This window comes from Amblyomma maculatum, chromosome 7 (genome assembly GCF_055883805.1).
Source record: "Amblyomma maculatum isolate TAMU_Amacu chromosome 7, ASM5588380v1, whole genome shotgun sequence".
In the NCBI taxonomy this organism is placed as follows: Eukaryota; Metazoa; Arthropoda; class Arachnida; order Ixodida; family Ixodidae; genus Amblyomma; species Amblyomma maculatum.
Window position 1 is genome coordinate 64049693 of NC_139350.1, and position 27928 is coordinate 64077620.

The 27928-nt window shown below is 42.9% G+C and overlaps 1 protein-coding gene across 2 annotated transcripts in view; it reads left to right on the forward strand.

Moving 5' to 3' along the window:
- Positions 1–1289: 1289 nt before the first annotated feature.
- LOC146183558 (mitochondrial amidoxime-reducing component 1-like) overlaps positions 1290–27928 on the forward strand; it is a 65575-nt gene continuing 38936 nt past the window's right edge. Inside the window, exons 1-3 of one of the 2 annotated variants that reach the window (XM_084609144.1) lie at positions 1290–1599; positions 6269–6545; positions 18524–18706. In XM_084609144.1, coding sequence (XP_084465270.1) covers positions 6298–6545; positions 18524–18706 — 431 coding nt within the window. In that variant the 5' untranslated portion in view covers positions 1290–1599; positions 6269–6297. The remainder of the gene's footprint in view (positions 1600–6268; positions 6546–18523; positions 18707–27928) is intronic. The other variant, XM_084609145.1, reaches the window with a different exon arrangement.

The following is a 27928-nucleotide window of genomic DNA, read 5'->3' on the forward strand; positions in this document are numbered from 1 at the left end:
CATCTCAAAGTTGGATGGTTGGACTACGGAGGTCTTCTTTAACCGTCTGCGGAGCTTGCAAAGCTCATAAACACGCTGGAAGTGTCACATGTTTTTTTTTTTTTTTTTTTTTTTTAGTTCAAGAATTATGAGTAACGCAAGCAGCATCAGTTATTTTGCGATGTTTTTTCAAAGCGCTGAGGTTCCCGAGCCTGGATCCTACTCGATCATGATAGAAAAATGACACTTCGCATAGTGTAGCTCCACGTTCAGATGCGATTCCATTTTTATATGGTCACTAAACCTAGAGCAGAGCTCTAAAGCACAGCAGATAAAGCGGTGAGACAAGCTCCATCCCGGCCGTTGGTGCGCTTGCCTCGCTGCCCGACAGATGACGCATCATGTCAAAATAGCTTTTCGACTCTCTTCTGCGAAAATTGCGCACGCCGCCGAGAGTAGTTTTTTCTCGGTTTCGGAAAATCTAGGCAGGTACCAATGTTGAATCACTTATCAGATAACGTAGACAATATTTTGCTGCTTTGTGAACGTTATTTCAGCTCGAATGGGGGAGTAGATTTTGCATTGGAATTTTTTAAATCCCAGCCACCAAATATTCAAAACCCTGTACATTAGACATTCGTCATTGGACCTCCCGATAACGTTTGAGAAATAAAGTATCGAATACGTTCAGTGAATTTCTTACTGTTGGTTGTCATTTCATCGGCAATCTGTATCTGACTCGACACCAGAAAAACAGTCTTAACACAATCCCGCATAGTCATGGCATATTCTTGGATTCTCGGCAGATTGAAATTATGACATCACAGTGTTTTTCAACACCTGATTCTCCCCAAACCATTTCTGTAGGAGAAGAGAGGCCTCAGATGTATGTGTCTCGCCGCTTATACATAAGTTCCCCGACGACGGCTGCTTTTATAGAGAACTAGTTTATTTATTCATGCACAGAATCGGTTTAATACAATTGCACAAGCGTGTGGGAGCTAAAGCAACACAATTTATTGTTGCACGCCTTCGGGGTCCGAAGAAATAGCGGTGACTGACGCAGTTCACCCAGCTGTCTGCTCAGCGCTCCTCCTGTACATAGCGCCCTCTCTCCTATCATCGCTGAAACGACTAGCTCGCCGGCGGCAGACGGCACACTCAAGCACACTTCTCAATTAAATAAGCGGCGGACGTAAAAAACATAAAACAAATTTTACGTCACGTTCAATAAACTTTTCTCCTCACTTTTTTTTTTTTTTTTTTCTGACACATGCGCAGCGATGAAGCATTCATAACGAAGGTACGAAGGTCTTTTGCATGAACAAACTTCCTTCACGGGTCGCAACCTCTACTGCGCATGCGCCCGCAGTTGTGAAGAGGAAGCGGTATCTTTGGAGTGTTGCTGAGTTCTCAACGTTCTCAAGACACCACAGTGGAGTGGAAACTTCGTTGGCTTTGATAACGCGCTTGTTACAGCGACGAACGTAAAAAGAGTGGAGCATTTGCTGGACAAACGCGCGGAGGCAGGGCAGAATCACGCGCAGTACCGTTGCGGAGAGGCAATCCGGTTGTCGCAAGGACGTCCGTGTAGTACGGGAGTATCGCTCAAGAATTCTCGTAAGTGCTAACATCTTGTGTTCTGTGTTGTGAGGTGACTGCAGCCTCCACATTCTTGTCATTTAACTGTCTCCTGAAAAGTGCAGCAGCATTTATCGATGCCTGCATGAGCGCGCGTGCTATTTTCGATTCCTTTGAAACATGGGCAACTACGCATGCTATACACCCGCACCGAGCTCGTCACCTCCTTCAAAGTCGCAGCCTACCGTTTTCAGTTACGACTATGACGAAAAGAACGTAATTCGGTGCCAGTCGTTACTTTTTTTATTTTTGGCCAGATGTCGTGAAAGCAGCACCCGGAATACTGTGACAGACGTCTTTCTAGATGGGCTGTCGAAAGGGGGGAGGGGGGAGAAGAAGAAAAGAAAATGCTGGCATTCTGGTTTAATCTTCCCGTGGGTTGCAAGTAGGCGTGGCTGGTTGTTGCGATGTCGTACCTTTTTTTTTTGTTTGGGTTACGTCATTGAGGAAGCCTGTTTAGACCGGTAGAAAAAATAAATGTAGCAACGCAAAAGCACGCATCCACAAGACAAGAGAACCCAACGTGACACAAGCTCTGTGTCATTTCGCGTCTTGCATTGCGGATGCATGCTTTTGCGCTGTTACATAACGCTCCAACTCGCCCAAAAAGGTCTTAATGGTGAAGAAAAAAAAAAAAAATAAAGCTGAAAACTGCATTTGAGCTCAGACCCTCGTTTACTCTCCTGGCGCTGAAAAATCTGGCACGTTTTATTGCGGCTATAATTTGGAAAGTGTTTGCTTTCGGTTCAGACTAATCATGACCTGTGCATACCGCACTGACATTAAAGAGGTCGTGACCTATTGCGGTTATGTTGATGCAACAGTATTTCGGATCCTATGCTTCCCATAAACGCTTGTTTACATTAATTAGCGCGCAGTCAACATAAACAGAAGCCAGATAGCTGATTTGCAAAATCATATGGATGCTTTAGAAGTATAACTGCTATGTACAAATAAAACACTGGAGTGCCTCAGTTTATAGTGCTGCACATCCAAGTAACTAAAAAACATTTTATTACTCGCTCACCTATATTTTTTTCGAGGGAGTCCACATTTAGTTCTGTATAAACTTGACAACCACCTGATACAAGTAAAAAAGTTGCAGAAAGTTACAGCAGACATCAGTTTTGAAGAGGTCATGGTGCCTTATAGTTTTCTAAATAACTATTGCAGTCATCAGCATGCCTTGCCTAGAAAGCTCTGAAGCCACTCTGTTGTGGAAAGAAAGTGGAAGTTCTGAGTAAGTACTCAGTTGTAGAGATATATGGCGCTGCAGTGAAGGCTTGTAGGCACAAATTTGCCCTGGCAACTACACTGCACTAGTTACAGAGTAGCTGAGCCAAGATTTCACTTCTTGTTTCCACAGCACATCACTTCAGCACACTAGGCAGGCATGCTAATGACTGTACGAGCAAGTTTTCCTTTTTCTTGACTTGAAAATATTGAGCAATCTTGCAAACATTGGTGCCAAACTTCTGCTCTATGTCAGTCTTCCTGTAATTTTAGCTTTTATTGGGAGACATAAGTTGCATAGAATATTGCGCTGATGTTTGATCTCTCCTGTGACAATAGCCTGAACGTTGGAGTTCAAACAGTTTATCTTTTTGTTATTGCTTATGTCATGTGGAATATGTAATTTAGAGTTCAAAAGAAGTTTAATGGAGTGTTGCTCAAGTTGTGAAAGATTTAGTTGCTACCTTAGTGTGTCTGATGATTAGTTGTATGCTTTGCTGCATTGTAGGGGCAGAAGATGAGACTAGTGCACAGGGGAAATTTGGAGTGTTTGTCATAAATTCATGTTGTAAAGACATGCTCAGGGATGGAAGTGCTGCTCCGATTGCTTCACCCTGCTCCAAAATGCAATATTGCTCCGAAACTGCTCCAAACTGGCTATTTTGATGTTCTGCCATCAAATTTAGCAGAACACAAGAACAGTGTCATTGCACCAGTGGTAAAGATATAACGCACCTTGCACTGGGCTTAATACAGATGAAATTTTTGTAAGGGAAGGAAGCATGAAGCATAATAAGTATTGGTTATGTTTGCAACTAAATTTAGTATGAGCCATGGGTGGTTGGAGAGAATTAATTGCAAAGAAAATGCACTGTGCATGTGACATAGCACCTCCTTCCAGCCTTTCGAATCACTGGAGAGCGAAGCGAGTGCAGCAGGCAAAAGAGATAGTGCGAACTACTCTGACCCATTAAGAAACTTGTACGACTGCAAAAGCTGCTTGAGTTATTCTAATAGTCCTGCTATGAAAACAAATAGGTACTTCACCATCGAGCCTCTTTGTCAGTGACATGCTTGTCAGGCCTACGGCAAAAAAAAAATCATACTTGAAGCGTTATAGGTTGGCACGCCAAAGGTGTCAATCGCTAGGAAGCTTTTCAAGAGTGTTGGAAAGCCATACAGGACCTATCGCAAAGATGTTAAAAACGAGCCCCAGTATTGCTCAAGCAAAAAATGAACTGTTGGCCAGGAGGCAGTGAAGTTAAAAAGGGGAAGGATGAAAAGGCTGCCTATTTAGTGCCATCTATCTTTCCTGAAGACACTACTGACCAGTGCTCAGGAATTTATCAGCACCGGCATAGAATCAAAATTAATATGCACGAGATAGAGAGCGGAAATGCCGTGCCCATTAATCTGCGGCGCTGCTTGAGCACATCAAAATGGTAAATTCGACAATTGAATCTATCAAGTCAAAATAGGCAAACGCTTTAGGTCAGACTAGGTGTTCACTTATGAAGTGCACTAGCAAGTGTTCTGTTTGTTGCTAGTCTGTTTTAAGTTGTTGCTAAGGTCAGCTTGTGTTTTATATCTTTACATGCTTTGGCTGTTTGTCTTGTCAGAGATGAGTGTGAAGTTGGGAAGGCATTGAACTTGCATAAAAAGGAATTAGATTGAACATTCTTTTATTTCCAAAAACTGAAAACTGAAATTATCAAAGGCATTTGAACCTAGAGATGTGCTCCAAAACATTATTAAAGTGCTCCAAAACACTCATTTCATTGCTCCGAAGCTGCTCCAAAATGACTTTATTACTGCTCGCAAAGCTGCTCCAAAATGCTCCAAAATGCTCCAAAATGCTCTAGCCTGCTTCCACCCCTGCATGCTTAATAGTTCATTTAGACAAAGTATTTTAAACGGCCACTGTCCAGGGCCATTTAAAATAAAGGAGCCCAGTGCTTCGATCAGGTACCGGATATAGTCTGTGCAAAATGCTACAGCGATACGCGCGTTGCAAAGCAGCAGAAACGCAGATCAAAGCTCTCTCATCCTCCCCTTCGCGAAACCAGCTTCTCCGTTCTCTACGAGCCGCTAGGCTGGCGTCGGAGTAGTAAACGACATCCATTGGTCCATCTCGCTGATTGACGGGTGAACGATGTGCGTACACCACTAATTCTGTCCACCGCTCGCTGCACGCTTTTCCCTCGCCACAGCCGGGCTGAATTGACTGAATGCAGCGGCACGCGCTCCCTCGCCCGTGCTTTCTTTCTTTTTTTTTTTTTTTTTTTGCGCACGCAGAGTACCACGCTCCACCTCCCGCCAAACGCGGAGGAGGAAGGGGAACTTGGCTTGCGGAGGCTAGGTGACTGGGCAGGAAATACCTTTGCACGGGTATGGGAGGAGAGAAACACGACAGAATCGGGTGATTACGGTGGCTGTAACTGCGTTATTACTCTTTTCAAAGACATTTTGCGGCCTTGCGTTGTGGGGGCGAAGTCTCACAGTCACTGGGAAAGGAAATATTTTCAGCCGGAGGGTGGATAGTGGCTCTTTAAGCACTTGTGGAGTGCTACCTGAATTACTAGTATTTATACATGTGCTAAGAAAATTAAACTTAAGAGCTCCGTGAAAGGCTGGCATCCCCGTATGTTCTCTTAGTGAAACAGAGAAATGCAGTACTTTGGGAACCACAGCTTTTTGATCATACTAGTTAGAAAACTCGGCTTCAAAAAGTGGCTAGTTCTAGTGTGCACTTTTTCGGTGCTTATGAATTGTAGACACACTTAGAAGCTGCCAGTGAAAGCTATCTACTATTGTCATCGTCTTATGAAATGTGCTTTTCACTTTTATTTTTTACCTCTTAATTATCTACGCCGGCTGTTAGATCTAACAATGTTTGCTGCTGCATCTCTTGAACTTATTTTGTTGACAGGTAGTTGTGCATTTATCAACAATCGTAAAGTTTGCAATTTCGATAGTTTCCTTGAACGTCCACGGTACCGTCATTGTCTATAAATATTTTGAATTTTTACCTACTGGGACCGCTGTTCCCTTGAAACATGGTCTCTGTACACTGTACTAAAGGAGGCACTGGTCAATCCCACTTGTGGCCACTATCTTTCAGAGGAAGTTGAGTGCAGGCATTCCTACTCGGGGAGCCCATTGCTCGCTATGGTTACTTCGTTTAGTAACGCTTAATTGCAACACTCTACTGCAATGCTTTCTGCAACACGAGGTGAGGTTGAAGCTGAAGTCTAGTTGTGTTGGAAGGTTCTTGTTTGCAATGCACAATCTAATATCTTAATTAAGCACGGTTAGCTATCAGTGTATCCTAACAGGGCCGAGAGAAACCAGCGTAGATGTGCAGCTTGTTAGGCTCACACTGTGCATACTGTATGATTGACTGTTGGCCTCCAAGTGCAGGTACATTGTTAGCCAAGTCCTGTCATGGCACCTTCGACTGAGACATCGTCTCCACTAGGCACAGTTGCGCTTGCGGCCACGGTTGCAGGGGGCGCAATTGCCGCAGTGTATTACTTCTGGCTGAAGCGCAAGGTTTCGGCAAACAACACTTTTGTGCCTGTGGCCCGTTTGGTGGCCATTACAATCTACCCAATCAAATCCATCCCTGGCATAGAGGTGCCCTATGCTGACTGCACTGTGGCGGGACCAGTCTACAAAGGCCTCAAAGACAGGTGAGGAGGAAGCCATGCCATATTTGTTTGTTTGGCTTTACTAGAGTAATCATTACTCTACTGGTGTGTGTGTGTGTGTATCAGTTGCTGTGGATCTCCCTTCGAAGCTTTGAGTGAAGCAAAAGGATGAGGTTGCATTAGTAGCGTGCAATGCTGGGGCAACAACTTTGCCTTGAAGACTGATGTCGGCTGTTTCCTGACATTGTACTAAGCTTATTTTGTAGAGCTGTGTGCTATCACTAATGAGCCTCAAAAGGCAAATAAACTGAGGTCACTGGCTTTCGGCGTCAATTTTGAAGGCAGGCAGTCAATACTTGTACTCTCCTTGAGAATATGTGGCACACCATTCTGCTTCATTGCTCTCAAATTACCAAGACATTTAAACTTCTTGTTTGAAATTGAAATGTTTTATACTTATAACAAACTCTTGGAAGAATTGAGCATGTTTAAGTAAAAATATTTCAGTAGCGCATATGTGTTGGAGACGGGCTGGTAGTGTTCAAGTGAATGCAAGTTGCTGGGACGAAGGCGAAAGAAGAGCTGCAAGAATTGGTGTGCTCAGTAGTAGTAGTAGTCCAGTAGGCAAATTAACAAAAAAACAGCGCGAAAAAATGGGACAAAAGGAAGAAACCACAGGAACAGCGCTTGTTCCTGTGGCTTCTTCCTTTTGTCCCCATTTGTTCGCGCTGTTTTTTGGATAATGTATCACCAACTCGCCCGCTTAACTATCCTGTTGAGGCAAATTAAATATGCAAGCAAGCAGAATGTGCTCCCAGTTTGTTTTTGCATAAGTTCCAGTTCTTATCTCATTTTCAATGATGTGTCCATGTGTAGCCAGCTTAAGCAGCCTAGCCGCAGGTATGCAAGGAGCTTGCAAGCTGTGATTGATGGTTTACAGTCACTCATTTGCATGTGCCTTGGCACCATCATTTTCATGATTGAAGCAACCTCATGGGATACTCCACTGTGCTTCACTGTCACACCTGGACCATTTCACAGGTTTGACTTACTTGAAGTGCAAGATTCTAGGAAAGTGCCCTGCTTGTGATACCTCCAGAAATTAGGGCAGGGGAAGGGGGTGGACCTGCCAAGAAATATCCTATAGCTTTTCTTGGGTGCTGCTTAACCTTCGTGTGAATATAACACCTGTGACCATGCAGTGGATGCAGATGGTGCTAGTAGGTATAAGCAGTGGCGGGCACCGAAAGTGATTAAAATATGCATGACTTCAGTAACAGCGCAAGTAGAAAGAAGGGACGGGATAGAACACAAAAGAATACAGTGCCGACTTCCAACTATTTATTTCACCAAAGAAAATCATGAAAATACTGAAGTCAATTTTTAACCAACTAGCCCAACAAGCACCAATCTTAAAATATACAGATGTGCAGGAGTTGTCCTAGAATGCTTGCAAATAAGCACAACCTCTGAAGTAAATAGATGAATGGCATGTCTGCTGGTGTATTGAAGATTGCTGTCTTTTACGGTGCTTTATAGCATTGCATATGATTATTTTGTTTCCTAGAAAGCTGTACAGAATGTACATTAATAGCAGTAGAACCTCATTGTTGCATTCCCAGTTTGTTTGTTTTCTCAGTGCATGTGCTTAAAACCGTGGGTGGCGAAAATCAACTGTTTAGTACAGAGGGCCCAAGTGTCTAGAGGCAGCGAAAAGAAGAAACCACGGTGCGGGCTGGCTTTTGTGAGGACTTGCCACGAAGAGGAAAATGCAGCAGCTTCTTAACAGCAAAGGAGCAAAGCATCTAAAAGCGTCTTGTATGATGTGCTTATGTACAAGCAAGCAGATTGGTTGGCTCTTGGGCATGCAGCATGAAAAGAAAAAAATGGCACTGCAAATGTGGATTAAATTTAAGAAGTTGCTTGTACTTCAGCAATACTAATAATTACTCATATGTAGTGGAACTGTCATTGAATGCATGTGTACTTTATTCAACAGCTATAGTTTCCAAATTTAGGTATTTTATCCGAGTACATTTTTTTTTTACCTCATTAAAAAAAAAAGACATCAACATACTGGTACTCAGAATGCACTTGGCATTTACTTTGTAATTTGGTGCTTGCACGTCGGTATGCAGTGGATTTTATCGGCTTTGAAAAGCAATGCTAATTGCTGATGCAAGCAGTGCCAGCTGTCAAGTTAATTTCAAAGGTATAGTTTTTCAAGCTTAATAAATACACCGGTATGATTGTTGGGATTAATACTAAAGAGCTTTAGTTTACCTTGATCTGCCACCGCGCGTTCCACTGTGCATGCCCAGATCCCCTTGAAGCCGATAGATGGCACCGCATATTGGATGGGGGCACATAGACCTGCCGCATCAGAACCAGTCAGCTTGTGTGCCCCGTCTACACTCAGTAGACGGTCATGATGGTGGATTGTGGATCACAGTAAACTAAATCTCTTTACTGACAGCATTATATCATATCCCAGGTCATATAGTGAGTAGGTAGATGAAATGTCTGTTCAGTTTGTGTTGCAAGACCTCTTTAAAGGGACATTGGAATGAGAGTGGCTTTGATAACAGCTTCTGGGCACTAGGGAGGGCCGGAAAGTGTAATGTAAGTGTTGTGTTTCCAAACTGCAGCAATGTCCGTGCTTTTGGTCATTTGGAGTCAGAGGCTAGACCACAGAGGCATTCAATTCACTTCATGTTTACATTAAAATCCAACTGGGCAGTGAACTTTTTGCTGCTGAAAAGACTTGGAACAGGGATAGTCTATTTTCATTGAAAATGAAAAATAGATGGAGTGACCGTTTGAGAGGCTTCTGTCATGACCTGTATGCAAAGGGGCCGATTACAGAAAGGAATACACACAGGCAGTTCTTTTGTTCTTTTCATGCCTTTTTTTCATGGATGGCACAAACTTTCTAAGACCTAGTCCACTGCATAACTGGGTTGGTTGAGCCTTCGCTTTGGGAAAGTTGAAGTCTCAGGTTGACAGTGCACTTCTGAACACCTTGGTCCATATTTTCTTGTGTATATATTTCCCAATACCAGCACATTATCTGTTTCTTATTCATAGGGAGGAGTGCCTATTGTGGGTTCTTCACTGAATTGTGGCAGCTTCCTTTTTTCGTTCTTTTTTTCACCTGGGTGCTCAAGGATGACTTTCTAAGAAAGCACTTTTCTAGTACTGTTAAACCTCTATGTAACGAACCTCCTTATAGTGAATTCCTCAGTATTATGAGTTGTTTTAATTCCCCAATTCCACCCTTATTGAAGCATGTGTATTTGAAAACTCGGTGTAAAAAATGCGTTAAGACAGTTAATCTAACAAACTTGTTGCACCGACTATCTGTTAACTGGGGCAGAGTTACTGGAAGTTTGGCAGAACCGTGCTTAGGTATAGTGACAAAACACAAACTAACTTAAGAGGAACGTCTGCGATTGCAAGCAGCGACCGCAGTTACGACAATGCGCTTTGCTGAAGCACTGACAGCGCTCCTGTCTGAACTATTTTTGCCTTTATCATACGTCACTGCAATAGTTCATGCTCAAAGGCAGGGAAAAACGAAATCAAAAGAAAAACTGTGCAAGCCGTGTGCTCCCATCGCCGCAACGCAGTTGAGAGATTTTGGCACTAGTGGCTCTTGTGCGTAGTTAGGGTGGATGGTAGAAAGCACTGGCAACGCGTTAAAGGGCATTTTTGAGAGCCGGGAACATGTGCGAAGAGGCAGGTATGTCCATGCCTCCGGGGCCGGTGGTGGTGCAACTCCTCCTCAAACCTCCCGCCTCTCTCGTACGTAGCCTTGTCGTGTGGCGAGTGTCTTATATAATTGCAAAGTAGTGGGGGCTTTACTGTAAAAAGATTTAAAGTGATTGTGCTTGCATTTACCAATTTGTTGTTTTAATTTCTTTTCGGCATTGTTCTTTTTAGTCCTCGTGCGAAAACTGCATATAACAAACATCTCCATCTAGCGAAAAATTGCAGACTTCTTTCATTTCGTTGTAACAAGATTTAACTGTGTATGCCTTTTAGGGGAATTTTGGTGGTTGATGATGCTCTTATTAGGCCAAGAAATTTAGCCTTGTTGAGCACGACTCATGGCAGTTAACATCTCATTCGGAGAAGCTCCTTGTTGCTTTGTGAATGGGGCTCATTAGTGAATGCCATATCTTGGCACAAAGGCCTCTGCAGTTCCACTGTAAAAAGAGAATTGTGTATATAACTAAATGTGTGTTGACGCACCAGAGAGGTTGCATTAACATCAAGCAATGCATCTGACATTCCTATTACGTCATTTGGTATATACTAAGTTCACGTAGAACATGCATGGCCAATCTCCGCATTCCGAGTAAATGCAGTATCTGTTTTAAAATCATAGTTATTTGTTATGTTTGATATTTGTTATTAGTTTGGGGAACTGCAACAAAAACAAACCTACTGCAGTTACAAAGGCTACAGAAAAAGATATTACGAATCATTGCAGATGTGGAATACAAAGCACCAACTTCTCATATTTTTTCATCGCTTAATGTGCTAAACATAAACAACTTATACGAGTATAAGTGTTTGAGTATCCAACGAAACAGTTCGACTTTGAAAGAACTTGCAGAGCTGTGCCCTAACAATCCAATTTACAGAACTCGAATTGCAGAACAATGGAATGTTCCAAAATGCCACACAATCTAAGAAACACACTTCCGTGATTATTGAACACTGTAGAAAAGGATGGAATTGATATATTCAATATGTCCGTATCATCAGTGAAAATATATGAAAATGTTAATTATGCTGAGTATATTGTCAGATGCATGTTGTCATTTTTTTCATTTTTTTTTTCAGTGTGTATTGTTTGATGAGCATTATGCTGCCTTTCACGGAACGGATTAGTAAGAAAGAAGTCCATCAACGAATTAGCGGTAAGGAGGAGGGCAGAAGAGTTCAGGATCTCGCTACAGAAGAGATATTCAGCTCTAACCGAGGATGGCAACATTACCCTAGAAGCAATATTATTGCTGAGTGTGCTGTAGAAGTAGGTGGTAGGATATTTAGAGAGGATTCCGGTAAGCTGTCTAAGAAGACTAAAGATGTGATTAAGGAACGCCAAAGTATGAAAGCTTCCAATTCAACAGACCAGATAGAATTGGCAGAGATATCAAAGCTAATCAATAAGTTCAAAGTGGCCGATATAAAGAAGAATAACATGGAGAAAATTGAGCATGCTGTGAAGAACGGAGGAAGCCTTAAAGCGGGGAAGAAGAAATTGGGCGTAGGCAAAAATCAGATGTATGCGTTAAGGAACAAGGCGGGCAACATCATCACGAATATGGACAAGATAGTGAAAGTAGCCGAGGAGTTCTATACTGATCTCTACATTAGCCAAAGTAATCAGGATCGTAATGAGATTGGCGGTAGGGAAAAACAGTCAGACGTTCCACCGGTGACGAAGGACAAGGTTAAGAAAGCAATAGAAACTATGAAAAGGGGGAAAGCAACTCGAGAGGATCAGATAACTATAGATTTGTTGAAGGACAGGGGGGATATCGTGCTAGAAAAACTGGCCACCCTGTATACGCAGTGCCTGGTGTCATCGACAGTACCGGAATCATTGAAGAATGTAAGCATTATCTTCATTCATAAGAAAGGGGACGCTAAGGACCTTAAAAATTAGACTAGTCAGCTTACTGTCTGTTACGTATAAGGTATTTACTAAGGTAATTGCTAATAGAATCAGGACAACCTTGGACTGCAATCAAGAAAAGGATCAAGGAGGAATTTGGAAACGGTACTTTACTATCGATCATACCCATACCATCAACCAGGTGATAGAAAAATTCTCGAAATATAGCCAGCCTTTATACATAGCATTCATTGATTACAAAAAAGCATTTGGCTCAGTAGAAACCTCGGCGGTGATGCAGGCATTGCGAAATCAGGGAGGGGGTAGACGAGCTGTACGTGAAAGTGCTGGAAGATATATTTAGTGGCTGCACAGCAACCATAGTTCTGCATAAAGAAAGTAACAAAATTCCTGTAAAAAAAGGTGTGAGGCAAGGAGACACGATCTCCCCAGTACTATTCACAGCTTGCTTAGAGGAGGTATTCAGAGACTTGGAATGGGAGCAGTTAGGGATAAGGGTAGATGGAGAATACCTCAGTAATCTGCGATTTGCTGATGACATTGCCTTGCTAAGTAATTCAGGAGATGAACTGCAAAGAATGATTGGTGACATAGAGAGGAAAAGTAGAAAGGTAGGCTGGAAAATAAGTATGCAGAAGACTAAGGTAATGTTCAACAGCCTCTGGAAGGAACAGCTGTTTACGTTAGGTAGCGAAGCACTGGAAGTAGTAGGCGAATATGTCTACTTACAACAGGTAGTAACCGCAGATCCGGACCATGTGAAGGAAATAACAAGAACAAGATTGGGATGGAGTGTATTTGGCAACCACTCGCAGATTATGACTAGCAGCACACCGGTATCGCTCAAGAGGAAAGTATACAACAGTTTCATCTTACCTGTACTCACGTATGGGGTTGAAACGTGGAGGCTAATCAAGAAGGTTCTAATTAAGTTAAGGACAACGCAGAGGGCTATGGAACAAAAAATGGTAGGGGTAACATTAAGAGATAGGAAGCGTGCAGAGTGGGGTCAGAGAAATAACTCAAGTTACTGACATTCTAGTGGAAATCAAGAACAAATGGGCAGGGGCAGGACATGTAGTGGGAAGCGAGGATAACCGATGGTCGCTTAGGGTAACAAACTGGATTCCAAGGGAAGGAAAGCGTACCAGTGGGCGGCAGGGGTTAGGTGGGAGGATGAAGTTAAGAAGTTTGCAGGGGTCAAGTGGATGCAGCTAGCACAGAACCGGGTTAATTGAAGAAATATGTTAGAGGCCTTCACCCTGCAGTAGGTATAGTCAGGCTGGTTATTATTATGATGATGATGCCTTTTTGTTTGTTTTTTATTCTTTTTTTTCTTGTTTTTTTTAATGTCTGTAACCATTTTGTGCCCATTTTCGTTTCACCCTGCTGCTGTACTCTCCTTAAAAGGGGGCGGAGGTCTTCTCAAGCCGCAGACACGGCTTTTCCTTCGGCCTCCTTCCACTCCTTTGTGGTGGATAAAATATCCATGATTGATTGATTGATATTTAATGATTGCTAACTGTTTAATCACTAAAATTGTTTAGTGTTTGTTTAAACACACGAAAACAGACCACTGCCATGAAAGAGCTCTTGCTTCCCACATCAACATATCAACATATGCGATACCAATAGAATTCAGTTAATGTACAGTTTCATAAACTGTTCCCACAGTGTGCCAGGTCTTGTGTGTATGAAACACAATGGCTGCTTCAGCAGGCAGGGCTGCATTATAGTTTTATTGACTGGCTGCATCTGAGAATGTATCCACAGGAGGTAATGCTTGTTATGGCCATGTGGGTCTCACTGTACTCTTTGCGTTTTTGAAGTTCACAAGTACAAAACCGAACCCGATCAAATAAAAAAGGGATAGACAGGAGACTTTTCTTTCAGAACCTTCTTATTGTATCCTTGCCATGGCAGCCGCTTTTCGATGGAGGCGAAAAGCAAGGCACCCATGTGCTGTGCGATGTCAGTGCACATTAAAGAACCCCAGGAGGTTGAAATTTCCAGAGTCCTCCACTATGGCGTCTTTCATAACCTGATTTGCTTTGGGGCCTTAATCAAACCTCATTCTTTATTTGGCCACCTTGAATTAGAAGGGACCTGAGTGGCTTCTGCTTTCTTTCCTCTGATTCTTCTGTCAAACCCAAAATTAAGGAATCAAAGCTTGCCCATGGCAGACACGTTTCAATGGAGTGAAATGGGTTAGGGGGGGGTGCAATTTCGTTGCAAATGAAAAAGGCCGGGGTGCTGCACTAAAGCCCTCCACTGCGGTATCCCTCTTAGTGGATGTGCAGCCTTGGGACAGTAAATCCCACATACAGTACCATATCATACTTTCTCTTTAAGTGCTGTTATTAAAGCTTAACAAAGACGTCTATTTGCTTTTGACAAGTTTATTTTAACCGGTGATACAGTTAAATCTCATTATAAGAGACACTGTTGTAACAGACACTCGGTTATAAGAGACATTTAAAAATGGTTTGGTTGGTTTTCCTATGTCTGCCATGTTAACAACATTGCATACAAGAGACATGGTTACAAGAGACACTCGGTTACTAAGGACAACTTTTTCAGGTCTCTGGAGTAAAATCTTCACTACAGTTAAAACTCGATTTAACGAAGTTGAGGGGAGCCGGGAATTATTTCGTTAAATAGAGAACTTCGTTAAATTGAATGAGGCATTTCTTGGGCACATAATTCAGTACATTCGATTACAGTAAAACCTCGTTAAAACGTACCCGCTTAAACAGTACTTTCGTTTTAAAAGTAGTAAAGTCAAGTCCCCGACTGAGCACCCATTGAACATAATGCATTTTGCATCCGCATAAACCGTACCAGCTTATCGCGGTCGTATCGGTTAGCACGTACCATTTTCACTTTTCGTCGCACTCGCGCGTGACGAATTCACGCCGGTAGCACCGACCCAAAGGACGGTTCGGCTAGCGGCGCGACAATCTTCCCTAAATGCCGCCGACGGGACGGCAAGCCACACAGCTAATGACAAATTGGCGCCAAAGTTGGTAATCATACAACTAGCGCAATCTTTGGGGGTCCGTATGGTCATCGTCACGACCCCCCGCGCTACTTTCGAGTGGGTAGCGCCAACACCACGACCGGCGCCGCTAGCGCGTATGAAAAGAAACAACAAAAATTCTTACTCGACAAGAAAGGCCTGAGGGGACTACAAATTTATTTTCCGCCAAAGAAGTCGGTGATCTTTGCCTGCGTGCGCTTTGTGAGCAACGGCCGCACCGATTTCTGGGGTGCTGTCTACAAAATAGACCAAAAATTAACACTTTTTCACCTTTATTTCTCGAAAAAAGGTTCGTTAAATCGGGACAGATCACAGAATCGGTTTCGTTATTTCGGGTTAGTCAAAGCATTGAACCCTATGGGCGTCTGAGGGGGAATTAGGATACCTTCGTTGAATCGAGATTTTCGTTAAATCGGGTTTCGTTAAATCGAGTTTTGACTGTATTTAGAAGGGACACAACTCAGGTGTGCTCATGCAATGCAGCTGAAGCATACCAACTTGTACATGATGCACTTCAGATTCCCTCAGCTAAATTCTGTTCCTTATCAGCATCCTTTTTGTTGTATACGTCAGGAACTGAGAAGGAGTGCTTCCCCAATATTGGTAGATCAAAACGACCCCATTGTTTCAGTCACTGGCATCACATTACTGTCACCTACGAAACTAATCAAAATGCATGAATGACATCCAGCATTTTTAACTCCTCGCTGTTAAAATTTGATCACAAGATGAAAGCTCATAATCCTGATGTGTCTTTGTGGACAATGCTTCTTGCAGCACCAAAGTTCTCATGCTCAAAGCCACCAAAGTTATTTTTCCCTCCAAACTCCGCACCCTAACTTCAACCAATAGACAAAGATATTGTGCGCTCTGTCAAGTTGTACAAAACAAGGTTGGCAGAACGCCTGTTGCCCGACGGGCAGCAAGTCTGTACAATAGTAATTGATGCGAAGTTTGCTGTTCAGGTGATGTCTGGTGTCTGGAATGGCCTGAGAAGTGAAGCTGTGAAAAATTGTTTCAGACAAGCAGGCTTTAAATGTGGTGACATGATCTAAGAGGGCCCATATATGAATACTGCGGAAAGCTTTTTTGAAGATGGAGCGTGGGCGAGCATCCAAGAGAGTGCTGAAGTAGCAGAACATTTTGAGGAATTCATATCTGCAGATGTGGATCTTGTGTGCTTCCGAAGAGCTTTCAGAGTGTGCAATTCTCACGCAAGTAAATGGCACATGTGCCATAGAGGGTGACTATGAGGACATTTCAGAGGAAAAGTGTCAGCATCTGAGGGTGACGAGCATGTAAGAGTGATTCAAAGGTATTAGAGCAACAGGAAGGCCTGCAAAGTGATGTGCTTTACCTCCAGAATTTGGGAAGGAATACACTGTGCACTCACAAAAATACATACTACTAGTATGAATAACTTCTTTAAGCTTTCCTGAACAATTTCCTGTTAAATGCGTGTGAATGCATTTATATGCTGATATGCAGTAAACTGATCAACACAGTGCTTTTATAATTTTTGGTTACAAGAGACCTTGCTTACAAGAGACATCATTTTCGGGTTCCTTGAGTGTCTCTTGTAGCGAGGTTTTACTATGCCCAGAGCTGCACAACATGCATATTTTCACTTGTATTAGTAGTTGTGCTAAATGTTCTCAGAAATGCTCAAAAGTTATGTGGGTGATATGCAGTGGTGGGCAGGGGGCATTAGCTATGTGCCTTAAGCATTAGTGTGTAGTCTGAAGGGTTGTCATAAAGCCTGCTTGCCTTCCCAAGCATCTTGACAAAAGTGGGGCCAAATCTCTAAGCCAGTGTTTCTCAAATGGGGGTCCTGGGGTCCGCAAAGTGATTTTCGGGTTCCACAGAATCCACGCCCACAAAAAAGAAAAAGAAAGGTTGTGCTATAGCTTTGGCCTGCCTAGATGCAGTTTTGCAGGGTTAAAAGTACAGAGGTTGAGAGCAGACTTCAGTTTCTCAAAGTGAAAGAAACGCTAGAGGAACGCAGAAACGGAGAATGCGCGCGAGAGAGGTAGAGTGATAGCGTCTGTTGCATTTGTTGACGCCGGCATTGGTGAAACTCGAGCTCTGGCTACACTGGTGAATGGGGCTGCAATGCAAAGTGTCTTGGTTGTTTGAGGAGCGAGTGGTGCGTTGTTGACAAGAGTTGAATTCCTTCTAGAAGCATGCATACCATGCCGACGTATTGCCTGTTCTCCATGTCCACTGCAAGCCGTGGCATGCTGTTTTATTAAGTACGCATTTTTTATAGACCAGTTTAGCATGGCCTCAGTCCAGTTCTGTGACCTGCTCGCAGAACTGCGGCAGCAGTCCGCTCAAGATTGCCGCACGGAATCATTACCCTCTTCCCAGTCTCGAAGGGTTCCCCACCATTTCCATTGGTCCACAAGTGGTCCCCTACGCATCCATGGCTCAGAATAACTGCTCTAAGCTTTTCAGACTTTCGTTTTAAGTTATCATAATCCAAAGCTTAAAGCATATGCTACTTTCTCAGAGGAGAATGGGCTTTCAAATTTTGGGTATGATGTGCTTTTATTGAAAGTGTTTCAATGCGATGGCAGCCCATTTTTCCTGTAGTTTGTCTTTTGTTTGGTTTGATTTATGGGGTTCAGCGTCACCAAGTGACTCAGGCTATGAGAGGCACCGTAGTGGAGGCTCTGGAAATTTCGACCACCTGGGGTTCTTTAACGTGCACTGATATCGCACAGCGCACAGGCTTCTTGCTTTTCAGCTCCATCGAAAAGCGGCCACTGCAACCAGGGTTCGATCCCGCATCCCTGGGCACAGCAATTGAGCGCTCTAACCACTGCACCAGCGCGGTGGGGGAGGTTGTCTTTTGTGCTAGGGAGCATGGCACATATTGTCACGTGGTGGGTCTGCAATATGTTTTGGAATTAGCTGTTTGAGAATTCATATCAAAACGTTCACTTTGATGGCTGTTGTGTAGAAGGTGCCTCAAAGCTTAGTGAACTTTGTTCTTGAAACACATTCAGAGTCTACCAGAAGGACTTCACGAAGAACATAGGCTTGCCTGCATGGGACTTTCACCTGTTCATGTTGAGTTATGCCAATTAAGCTTCTGGTTAGTTTTTTTTTCTTTTTGTCTTGCCAGAATTTGTCTCATCTTGGATGGGACAAGTTCGGATCATTTTTCATGGCAGGGACTTCATGTGAAGCTGGTTTAAAATGAAGTAGGCCATAGAATGGAACATTTGAAATGAAGTGAAAATCTTGTAGGTTTTCAAGCCAATATTAACAGGGGTAAAAAGCACTAATTACATTTTGTGTGATGAGTGTCCTTTTTACTTCCAGGCAGCTGCTGCTTGTCAAGGATGACTACTTTGTGTCGATGCGTGAGGAGCCCCGCCTTGGCATGATCAAAGCTTGCTTTGAAGAAGATGCCCTTACATTGACGCTGACAGCAACCGGATATCCACCACTGGTGCTCGATATCTCAGAGCCAAAGGAAGAAAACAAGCCTTCATTTTCTGTTAGGTAAGTAGTAATTAATAGTAAGGGCAAGTACAGTCAAATCTCGACATAGTGAATCACGCAGGTCTGCAAAAATAGTTCTTGAAATATCGTTTGAATTGGTGAAAAAAATTGTGCCGAACTGTGCACATCAGAAGAAAGAAGAGACAAAGGCGTTCCTTTGTCTCCTCTTTCTTGTGGTGTGCACGGTTCGGCGCAATTTTTTCACCAATTCAAGTATGCATCAACTAGCCCAAGAAGCGGTGCTAATGAATATTGTTCTAATGAAAAATCTGCGGTTATAAGCAGTGGTCAAACCTAGGTATGAAAATGACATACCTTGTGCAGACAAACAAAATCTCAAATAAAAATGTTGCACTAACTTCAAAGTTGATTTATTTAAAGAAATCTGCTATTTTCTTCTGCCACAGCAGCACACATGATCACAAACTGCGTTAATAGCACAAACACCTCATCGGTTATGTGGCTGCACTGAGTGATCAAAGCACGGACTTGGTCCATGCGCAAAAAAACATCAGAGTTCAATATGACCTAATCTTCAGTGTTCCCTGAAGTTTGAAAATCTTGTCTCAGCCTTTGAAAATGATAGTGGCGCTCTGGGGCAATGCTAGCTGTCTTCAGAGACCGATTTGCTTTTTCTCTGCAATGATTTCTTGAAGCGCAAACTGCTCTCCTATCTTCTTGGCACCTTTGCAGGGTGCAATCACCGTCAGATCTCGCACTAAATTGGAATAAGATAATCCGCGACAAAAAAAAACTTCCCTGCAAGCAGTAATGGCACGCAAACCAACCGGCAAACAACACACATTACAGAGAAAAAAGGCAAGTGGCTAGGCCTGCTAGGTACTGCTATACTGCCACATCTTTGTGGTGGCGCTAGGAGCTGGCGCTAGATATGCTGTTGATGATAGCTATTCGAGATTCCAGCAATCCATGCGGCACCTGGCGGCGAAACCATACGAACTAAAGAGGTCCAGTAGCAGACGCCCCTTGCTCGCGCTATGGAAACCCGCTAGCACAGCGCTCGTAGCACCGCAAAAAAACTAACGGAAAACCAATTCTGCAGTGCTCCGCAATGCGTGTCACTACAGTGGCACATTGTTTCATGTATTTCCTTCGTGCTCTAGCGATCGGCGCCAGAGAATCGATGCATTTCTGATCTCCGCGGAACGCACCGAAAATGCCATCGACAATTTATATATAGCCTCAACAGTTTTTGTTGTACAGTTTCTTTCCTGGTATCAACTGCCTTCTACAGGCACGGAACACCTACGGATAAGTACGAGTAAACAATACGTACTATGCAGCTCGACTTCTCGCATCGTATACATAAGTCTATATCAGCGCACGTATGAACAAGAACAACTCTTAGCTGTGACAACTTGATTTTAGCACTTTTTAAGCTCGTTCTGCTAAGAACGTTATCACCAAATGCACGTAAGGGAGCAGGGTGAACCAATCAAGCTGCGGCACTCTTTTTTTTTTTTCTTTTAATGTATTCTCCAACAAACGGCAATTCGCCAGGGACAAAGCCCGCTTGCAGGGCGCTCATTTGGTCAAGTGCTCACACGCGTTTCAAACCTCGCCGATTACCAAAGCAGCAGTGAATGTATTATACATATATATACATACACACATCAGATCCTGAATTAGCTTAATTACTATATTTGTCAAACAATCAAGGCGTTGTTGAATTAACTCAAAAAGGTATTGAAATCAACAGCTTATCTGTGCTCAAAATGCAACTTGGATGAGCTCATCTTTTGAACTCAAGTTCCTAGTGGCCCTTATATGTTTTGGATATTCCATACATGTGATATATGCTGAAGTAAAAGTAAAGTAAGCATTGCACAATATGAAAAGGATATGAATAAAACAATTGAATGATTTTGCAGGTATATCCACAGATCACCTCGTCAACTGTGGCATAAATAACCACTGTGAATAAGTGAAAGTGAATGCAGTGCGCGCAACCTTCCTTGCCTATATGCGGGGTGTGCTTTCTTGGACACCTGGCAGTTAATTGCAAGAAATGATTTGCGGCTGCTCTAAAGGCTGACTCGTAAAACAGCTGTCAAGTGGAGCTTTATCAGCTGTACGAGCAAGCAAACGCACTCGTTAGTTTTTCGTGTTTGATAACACACTATTAAAGGTGATAGCATTCTCGACAGCAGCTAATATTTACTCAATCCCACAGCTTCTTCAATATTTTTCTGCATATACAGTGCACTAGAGTATTGCAAGTGTGCATAAGCACTCACTAGAATGAGGGGAAGATGTATACACAGTATCAAAGAAAACCAAACAAGGGTTGAGCTTGAGCCTCAGTTCACAAGCAAACATTTCAACAAGAGAATCAGTCTTCACCTGGACGAAGAGTCCTCTTGATGAAATGTTTGCTTGCAAACTGCGGCTTCCCTGCAAATCTTGTTTTTCTTTGATTCTAGATGTCCAACGCTTCCATTTGTCACTTTTCTAATGCTCTATTTTCGCACTGCTAAATGCAATGTTAAAGGCACATCATCTGGCACAAGCAGTAATTGCCGTGTGCCTCCTGTACCTGATATCAGATTGCTTGTTCTCTTTACAGCAAAGCATTTTCAACATTTACACCCAGCTGCACATTCTGCTGCATCCTGTTAAGTGCTAAATAAGGCACACAGTCTCGACAACAAGTTAGCTCTGAAAGGTGTCACAAACTGCTTTCAGTAAACTTGCACACTTGTGTTAACAAAGCACTAGTGCATCAATGTCTAAATAGTAGCGAAATATTGTACATGACTGTGTCTGTTCCCGATATATAGTTCTCTTGAAACATATTGCTTTCTGCACCATTCTCACTTTTTCAGTTTGCATCTTTTGAAGCTATGCAGGCAACAGCAGCAAGCATGGCATTGTTCGAGTTTTGTGAAACTATAAATGAGCATCAGGTAAAGAAAGGACATGAGATATGGCAGCTATGTACCATAAAGCATAAGTGTGCATTATTAGTTGTTCTACCGTGCAGCTTATATGAAAGGCAAAACTACTTACCACATACAGGCAAGATAATCAGCACAACCCTTGGCTGGAACATAGTGTTTCCACAGTCACTGAAGCCACACTTTATGCTTTCATTCAGGGTTGACACATGAGTATTATCTATCAATGTTTCATTTTTAGAGCAGTGTTTTCCTGCTGCAACTCCGTCATCGCTGCGATCAGCATGCAGTGAGCAGGAACTGTGTTGTTTTCTCATAAGAACACACACTCGGACATTATACATGAAATATTTTTATTACAAACCAGGGAATGATAAACTAGTTTTCTCCATGACAGCCTTGCACTGTTCTTCTGTGTCCTAATCTTTGAACAGCTATGACAAACACTTAAAGCGGCCCTGTCCTCACTTTCAGCAAGGAGCACAGTGCCATTCAGTGCCAAAGATGTTACCTTCAACAACATAAAATACATATCAATCATGTAGTTTGACATGGAAGACCAGGAAGATCATGACATGGAAGGTCATAGTAGTAGGAGAGCATATATTTAGAGCATAATATATATTCAGAGTAAAACTGAAAGGACCAAAAATTAATTGACAAAAACAAGTACTTTCCGCTGCTTTAGTGGTTAGGGCCTAAGCACCTAAATAGTTACAATCTAACCATGTTACATGACTAAGCATGGAGTCCAAGCTCAGAATGGACTGGACTACCCTTTCTTCAATCACTTGCTTAACAAAGAAATAAGGGCAGTAATTTTCAGTGGCTGGGCCTACAAGTCAATTTGTATTGCTAGTCTGGCCCTTCCCAGGGCCTACTATAGGAACTAGTACATCAAAAAGGAACACAGCAGCGCACTATCTCCGGTAAGGTATAGAACCCTCTTTCGTCGGAAGGCTGTGTTCCCACTTGCCTCCTGCACCCCGTCGCCCCATCGAAACGCCTTGCTGGTCAAATTCAATTCAATTCAATTTATTTCAATTTCAATTTTATTTCTCAGAATGTTCTAATTGGCTGCCTGGGCTAAAAGCTGTGAGTAAACAGCTTGACAAGGCCCAGGCAGCCGTTACAAGGCAGGACAGCATATAATAAAATAATATACATACATATCAAAAAGCAAATATATATATATTTTTTTCATGTTTTAAACGCAGCAAACCAGATCACTAATGTAGGTAATGCAATGCAAACATAGGTATATCACAACATCATCTAAATATCTGTTCTGCAAGCAAAACAAACTAGCAGGGTATATTCACAGAATAACAAAAAAAAAAAATAAATAAATAAAATGACTGCAGATAGTGCATACTTTAACAATGCTTTAAGTGCGAAATTATAACAGAGGCCATGAATGAAAATAAGAGAGAACTTTATAACTGTGGAAGATTTATCGGGTTATATAATTACAAAACACTGACGCAGTGCAGCTTTAGTGGACTGATTTATGCCTTAATTAAAATTGTGGGAAGAGTATGTTTTAATGTCTGCAGCCTATAGTCCGTGCAAAAAAATGGTGCCAGCCACTTGTCTGTGTTACGTGTGTTCACTAGATGTGTCTATTTTCTTTCAGCAGGGTGACATCTTTTATCATAGTTCTAAAGCCGGAAGGAAAATATTATAACAGAACTCGAAATTCATACATATTTTGAATCCTTACTACATTATATGTCTGGAGAGCTTGTCGAGTATGGGCTAAGTACCGTAAAAACCCGCGTATAATACGAACCCGAATATAATACGAGGTGAAATTCTGGAGACGCGAAATGGAAAAAAAAAGTTTTTACCGCATATAATACGAGAGAGAAAAAACAAGACATTTATTGAAATCGGACCTCACACTTCAATCACTTTCATCTTCAGCAGCGCTTTCCTCGGAAATTTCTTTGTCGGACAAATCATCCCACAGGTACTCATCTTCTGTGCCATCGAGGGCGTTTGAGATGCCGCACTTCTTAAACGAACGGCGCACAAGCTCCTCTGGGATGCTTGCCCACGCGTCCACAATCCATTTGCACAGCGTGGCTGGCGATGCTCGCTTCAGCCGCCCGGCCGGCGTCACTGCAGGCTCACCTGACCGCATCCATTCCGCGTAGCATCGCTTGACTGCGTCCTTGAAGGGTTTGTTGACACAAACGTCGAGAGGCTGAAGTTGTGAGGTCATCCCACCCGGAATCACAACAAGTTCTGTGCGGCAGTCGCTTAGCAGCCTTTTCACCGAGTCGGCCAAATGGCAACGAAACGCGTCCAGCACGAGGATGGATGGAAAGGACAACAGTGCACCGGGCCGTTTGCACCACACTGACTTCACCCAGTCGAGGACAAGATCCTCGTTCATCCAACCTTTTTCGTGGCATCTCACGATGACATTCTTCGGCAGCTCCTCACCTTTCGGCATTGTCTTGCGCTTGAAGATGACATAGGGCGGGAGCTTGCGGCCGTCTGCCGTGCACGATAGCATGACTGTAACCCGCGTCTTCTCGTTTCCAGTAGACCGGATACAAACTTGTTTAGAGCCTTTCTCATGGACGGTGAGGGGCGATGGCATGTCCAGGTAAACCGGCGTCTGGTCAGCATTGCCTATTTGCCCCAGCTGAAAGTTTTTGGTCTTTCGCAAAGAAATCACGTGGCGCTGAAAAGCCACCAGCAGCTCTTCGAAGGATTCGGGCAGCTTTTGTGAAATCGAGGTTCGCCGGCGTAGCGAGAATCCAGCACGGCACATATAGCGATGTATCCAGTGCTTGCTTGCTTTGAAGGCGGAGCTCGGAATTCCCTTTTCCCTTGCAAGCTCCCTAGCTTTTGCTTGCATAAGCTCTACGCTCACAGCTAGATGCGATGCTCGCTGTTCTCGTACGAACTCCGTCAGAGCGAGTTCAATTTCCGGGAATGCGCCATTCTTTGGCCCGCGAAAGCTTCTTCGCATTCCCTTGCACGCGAAAAGGGCTTCTTTCTGTCGTCGCCATCCGCGAATGCTTCCCTCGGTGACGCCAAACTGCCTCCCGGCCGCACTGTTGCCGATGTTTTCAGCAACTAAAATCACCTTTCTCTTAAAAGCAGCCGAGTACTGTTTCCGAGACCCTGGCATCCTGCTCGTTCACTTAAAGAAAAAAGCGTGCACTTTTTCGCGAACCGTGGTTTGCACGAGAGCACATGCGCTGATGCTGTGCGCACTCGACGACTCAACAACAAAGAGACGACACCTCGACGTCGTGGCCACTGCGGGGTGCGGCCACGTTAGGGCAACGAAGCCAAGCCGTAGCCGCACATCGATAACAAAGCCAAGCCGTAGCCACGCGGCAACAACGAAACCAAAACTTCTCGCAAAACTTTGACATTTTGGTTGGGATCCGCAAATAATACGAGGCGGAAATTTGGAACGCTGAAAGTTGGAAAAAAAACTCGTATTATACGCGGGTTTTTACGGTAACCAAGATTTGCTATATGATGAATGGATTTCTTTTGAAGGAGATAAACTTTCTCTGTTTGTTTTGGTAGTTGTGAGCCAAACTAAAGAACAATACATATGCGAGACGAATAATGCGTTTATATATGAAGTTTTATTTCAGAAGAAAGAAAAGTACGGCATCGAGAAATTTCACCTGCCACTAATGAGAGCTTATGACTTCTGAACATCGCGTATCTGAACATGCGAATACCAGGTCCACTGATGGGCTTCCACGTGTCATTCATGATTGTGTTCTGCCAAGAACAACACAGAAAGGGCTGCAAAGCCGCTATGCCAAAGGTGATTTAGGGCTCGTAGGAGAGGACGGGAGATTCTGGTTCCCACACTATGTACTATGCCAGGGTGATGCACTCTGTCTCTTCATCAGAGAAGATAAGGAGAATCCCCATCTCCCATGGCACTTGGTTGTATTGTTACAAAGACACCCTTGTTACAAAGTTCTGTTACGCATCCCTGAATGGCACCCATGTTAGTTTATGCAGCGGCATGGGTGGCTGAATGCTTTCCCAAAATTGAAGGAGGGGGGGTGCTTTGCCCATAGTAGAGGAAGTTGCATAGGCGAGTACTAGAGGCATGCATCTGTGAGTGCAGACCTGCAGAATCACTACTGCACAACAATAACATACATATTAACTGGAAAAATATTATTGCACTCACAAATGTCAGGAGGACGAGCTACAGTGTAAGAACTTGATCAAGCAAATCTTTGCTGGGCTTAACAAAGCCAAAACCAGAAGGTTTGAAAGAATTGAGCTAATTATCTGAACGTTATATGAAATGCAAAGAGGTTGGCAATAAACTGATGAGCTTGTATAAAGACACATGAAGCCTGCTCAACTTCATAAATTGTTTTTAAGTTAAGAAACCAAGCTTAAGACTATAAGCTACAATGTGTGGGGTACGGGAGGTACTAGAAAATGTTTAACTGGAAAATTGCCACTGTATGTCTTACAGATTTAAACTTTATGTGGAGTGAGGCTTTAATGTACATAATTATAATGTACATAATTATGAAGTATATTTACAATCATAGATAAGCACAATACTGAGCTCCAGGGAGTCTAGTTTGGCAGTGTAACAGTTTGTGAACTACCTTACTGATAATCCGGTGCCCGAATAAATATTTTTACCTCCTCCCAGTGTCGACTAGGAATGCCCGACAGCCTTTGTGAGGGAACTGTGATGATTTTCGCTTAGTACACTTTTACAAACAAGTCTTTAGGTGCCTAGAATGCAGCACCATGATAGCATATATTCACAAAAAAAGACAAAGCCAACTATTTTAGATGGTATTCAGGCGAGTTGTGTTACCCATCTACCATTCAAGTGCTCCATAATTGAATTTAATTTATCACTTTCATAGGCACAAAGCACCCAGAGATAGGAAACTGGAGTGATGTGGTGCTTTTCTTGTGCATCTCAACAAAATTTCCTTTTGGCATTCAAGCAATTGTGGCTGAGGTACAGACAGGTTTACTTTTAAGATTCGAGTAAGCAATGGTATAATGTCTCATAAGAATTTTGCATGAAATGGGTTTGCACAGACTGCAGATGTATAGTTTGTAAAAATTGACAAAGCATCAAATTTTATTTCCTAGTCATGCAATATAGCACCATGCTTACCTCCAAGCTATAAACTTCTACAAGGTAAAGACCACCCTTTTCCTCGAATTATAAGATGTTGTAGTCTTTGGGGGTGTTATTTGGCATACACTAAGTGGCTGAGAAGCCACCCTTGTTGCCTGGTAAAGATGGTTATGTGTGATAATTGCAGTGATGCAATCCTTTTGATATCTCAGCCACTCAAGAGAATATTCAGTGTCATAGACTCGACTGTTTTTCTGTTGCCCTCTGCACCGCATGTTCCACACGCATGCATCCGCCGGTTCTCTCGCTGCTTTCTGCAGAAGCTCTTTAGCCTTGGAAGCTTTAGTGAAGTAGGTAGGTGTGGATAACAGTACTTTTCAGCTACATTGTTAAAAAACAATCAGGAAAATGAAAAATGCTAGCAGTAAATGAAATGAGCACTATGGTTCATAGAAATTGTATAAACATAAAAATATGGTGAAGAAATTCTCTGCAAACTGCGTACGAATAGAATAACTTCACAAAGGAGTTAGCAGCTGAAATTGGTGAAAACATTATTTAATTACTTTGCCAAAGATAAGTAACATTTTTAAGGAGCATGTTTAAAACAACAGATTAAAAATAACAATCATATGCTGTTCCACAGTCTAATAAAAAGGCCTACCACGTTAAAATAAGAACAAGTGGCTCTTCTTATACCATGCTCGAGTTATTAACCACGAAAATGCGTAGAAGCATATTCTTCCTCAAGCAGAACTTTTTTCTCTCCAAAAATATCTTCCTAGTGGTACATGCAGCCTGTAGAGAACAGGTTACTTATAATGTAACCAGAAAAGTTCCAAACTCAGCAGCTGGTGCCCCCCCCCCTCCCCCCCCCCAAAAAAAAAGAACTCTCTTGCCGCCCATCCTACACCAGCGGTGTATGCTCCCTTAACCTGAAACCAGGCCAGTGGCAAAGTAATGGGTGAGATACCATGTAAGACATGTTATGGACCGAATGATTTAGGCGCACCGATTTAGGCATCCAAATGAGAAAGACACACACATTTAGGGCATGTGCCTGGTTATAGCTGGTAACTGCTGTTTAGAGTGCACAGTAGGGGAGCCAAAGGTACCATAACTCCACTTTCACTTCAGTTGTTGAATCACTGCTGGTGCAAACATCAAAGGAGCAAGACGAAATTGAGG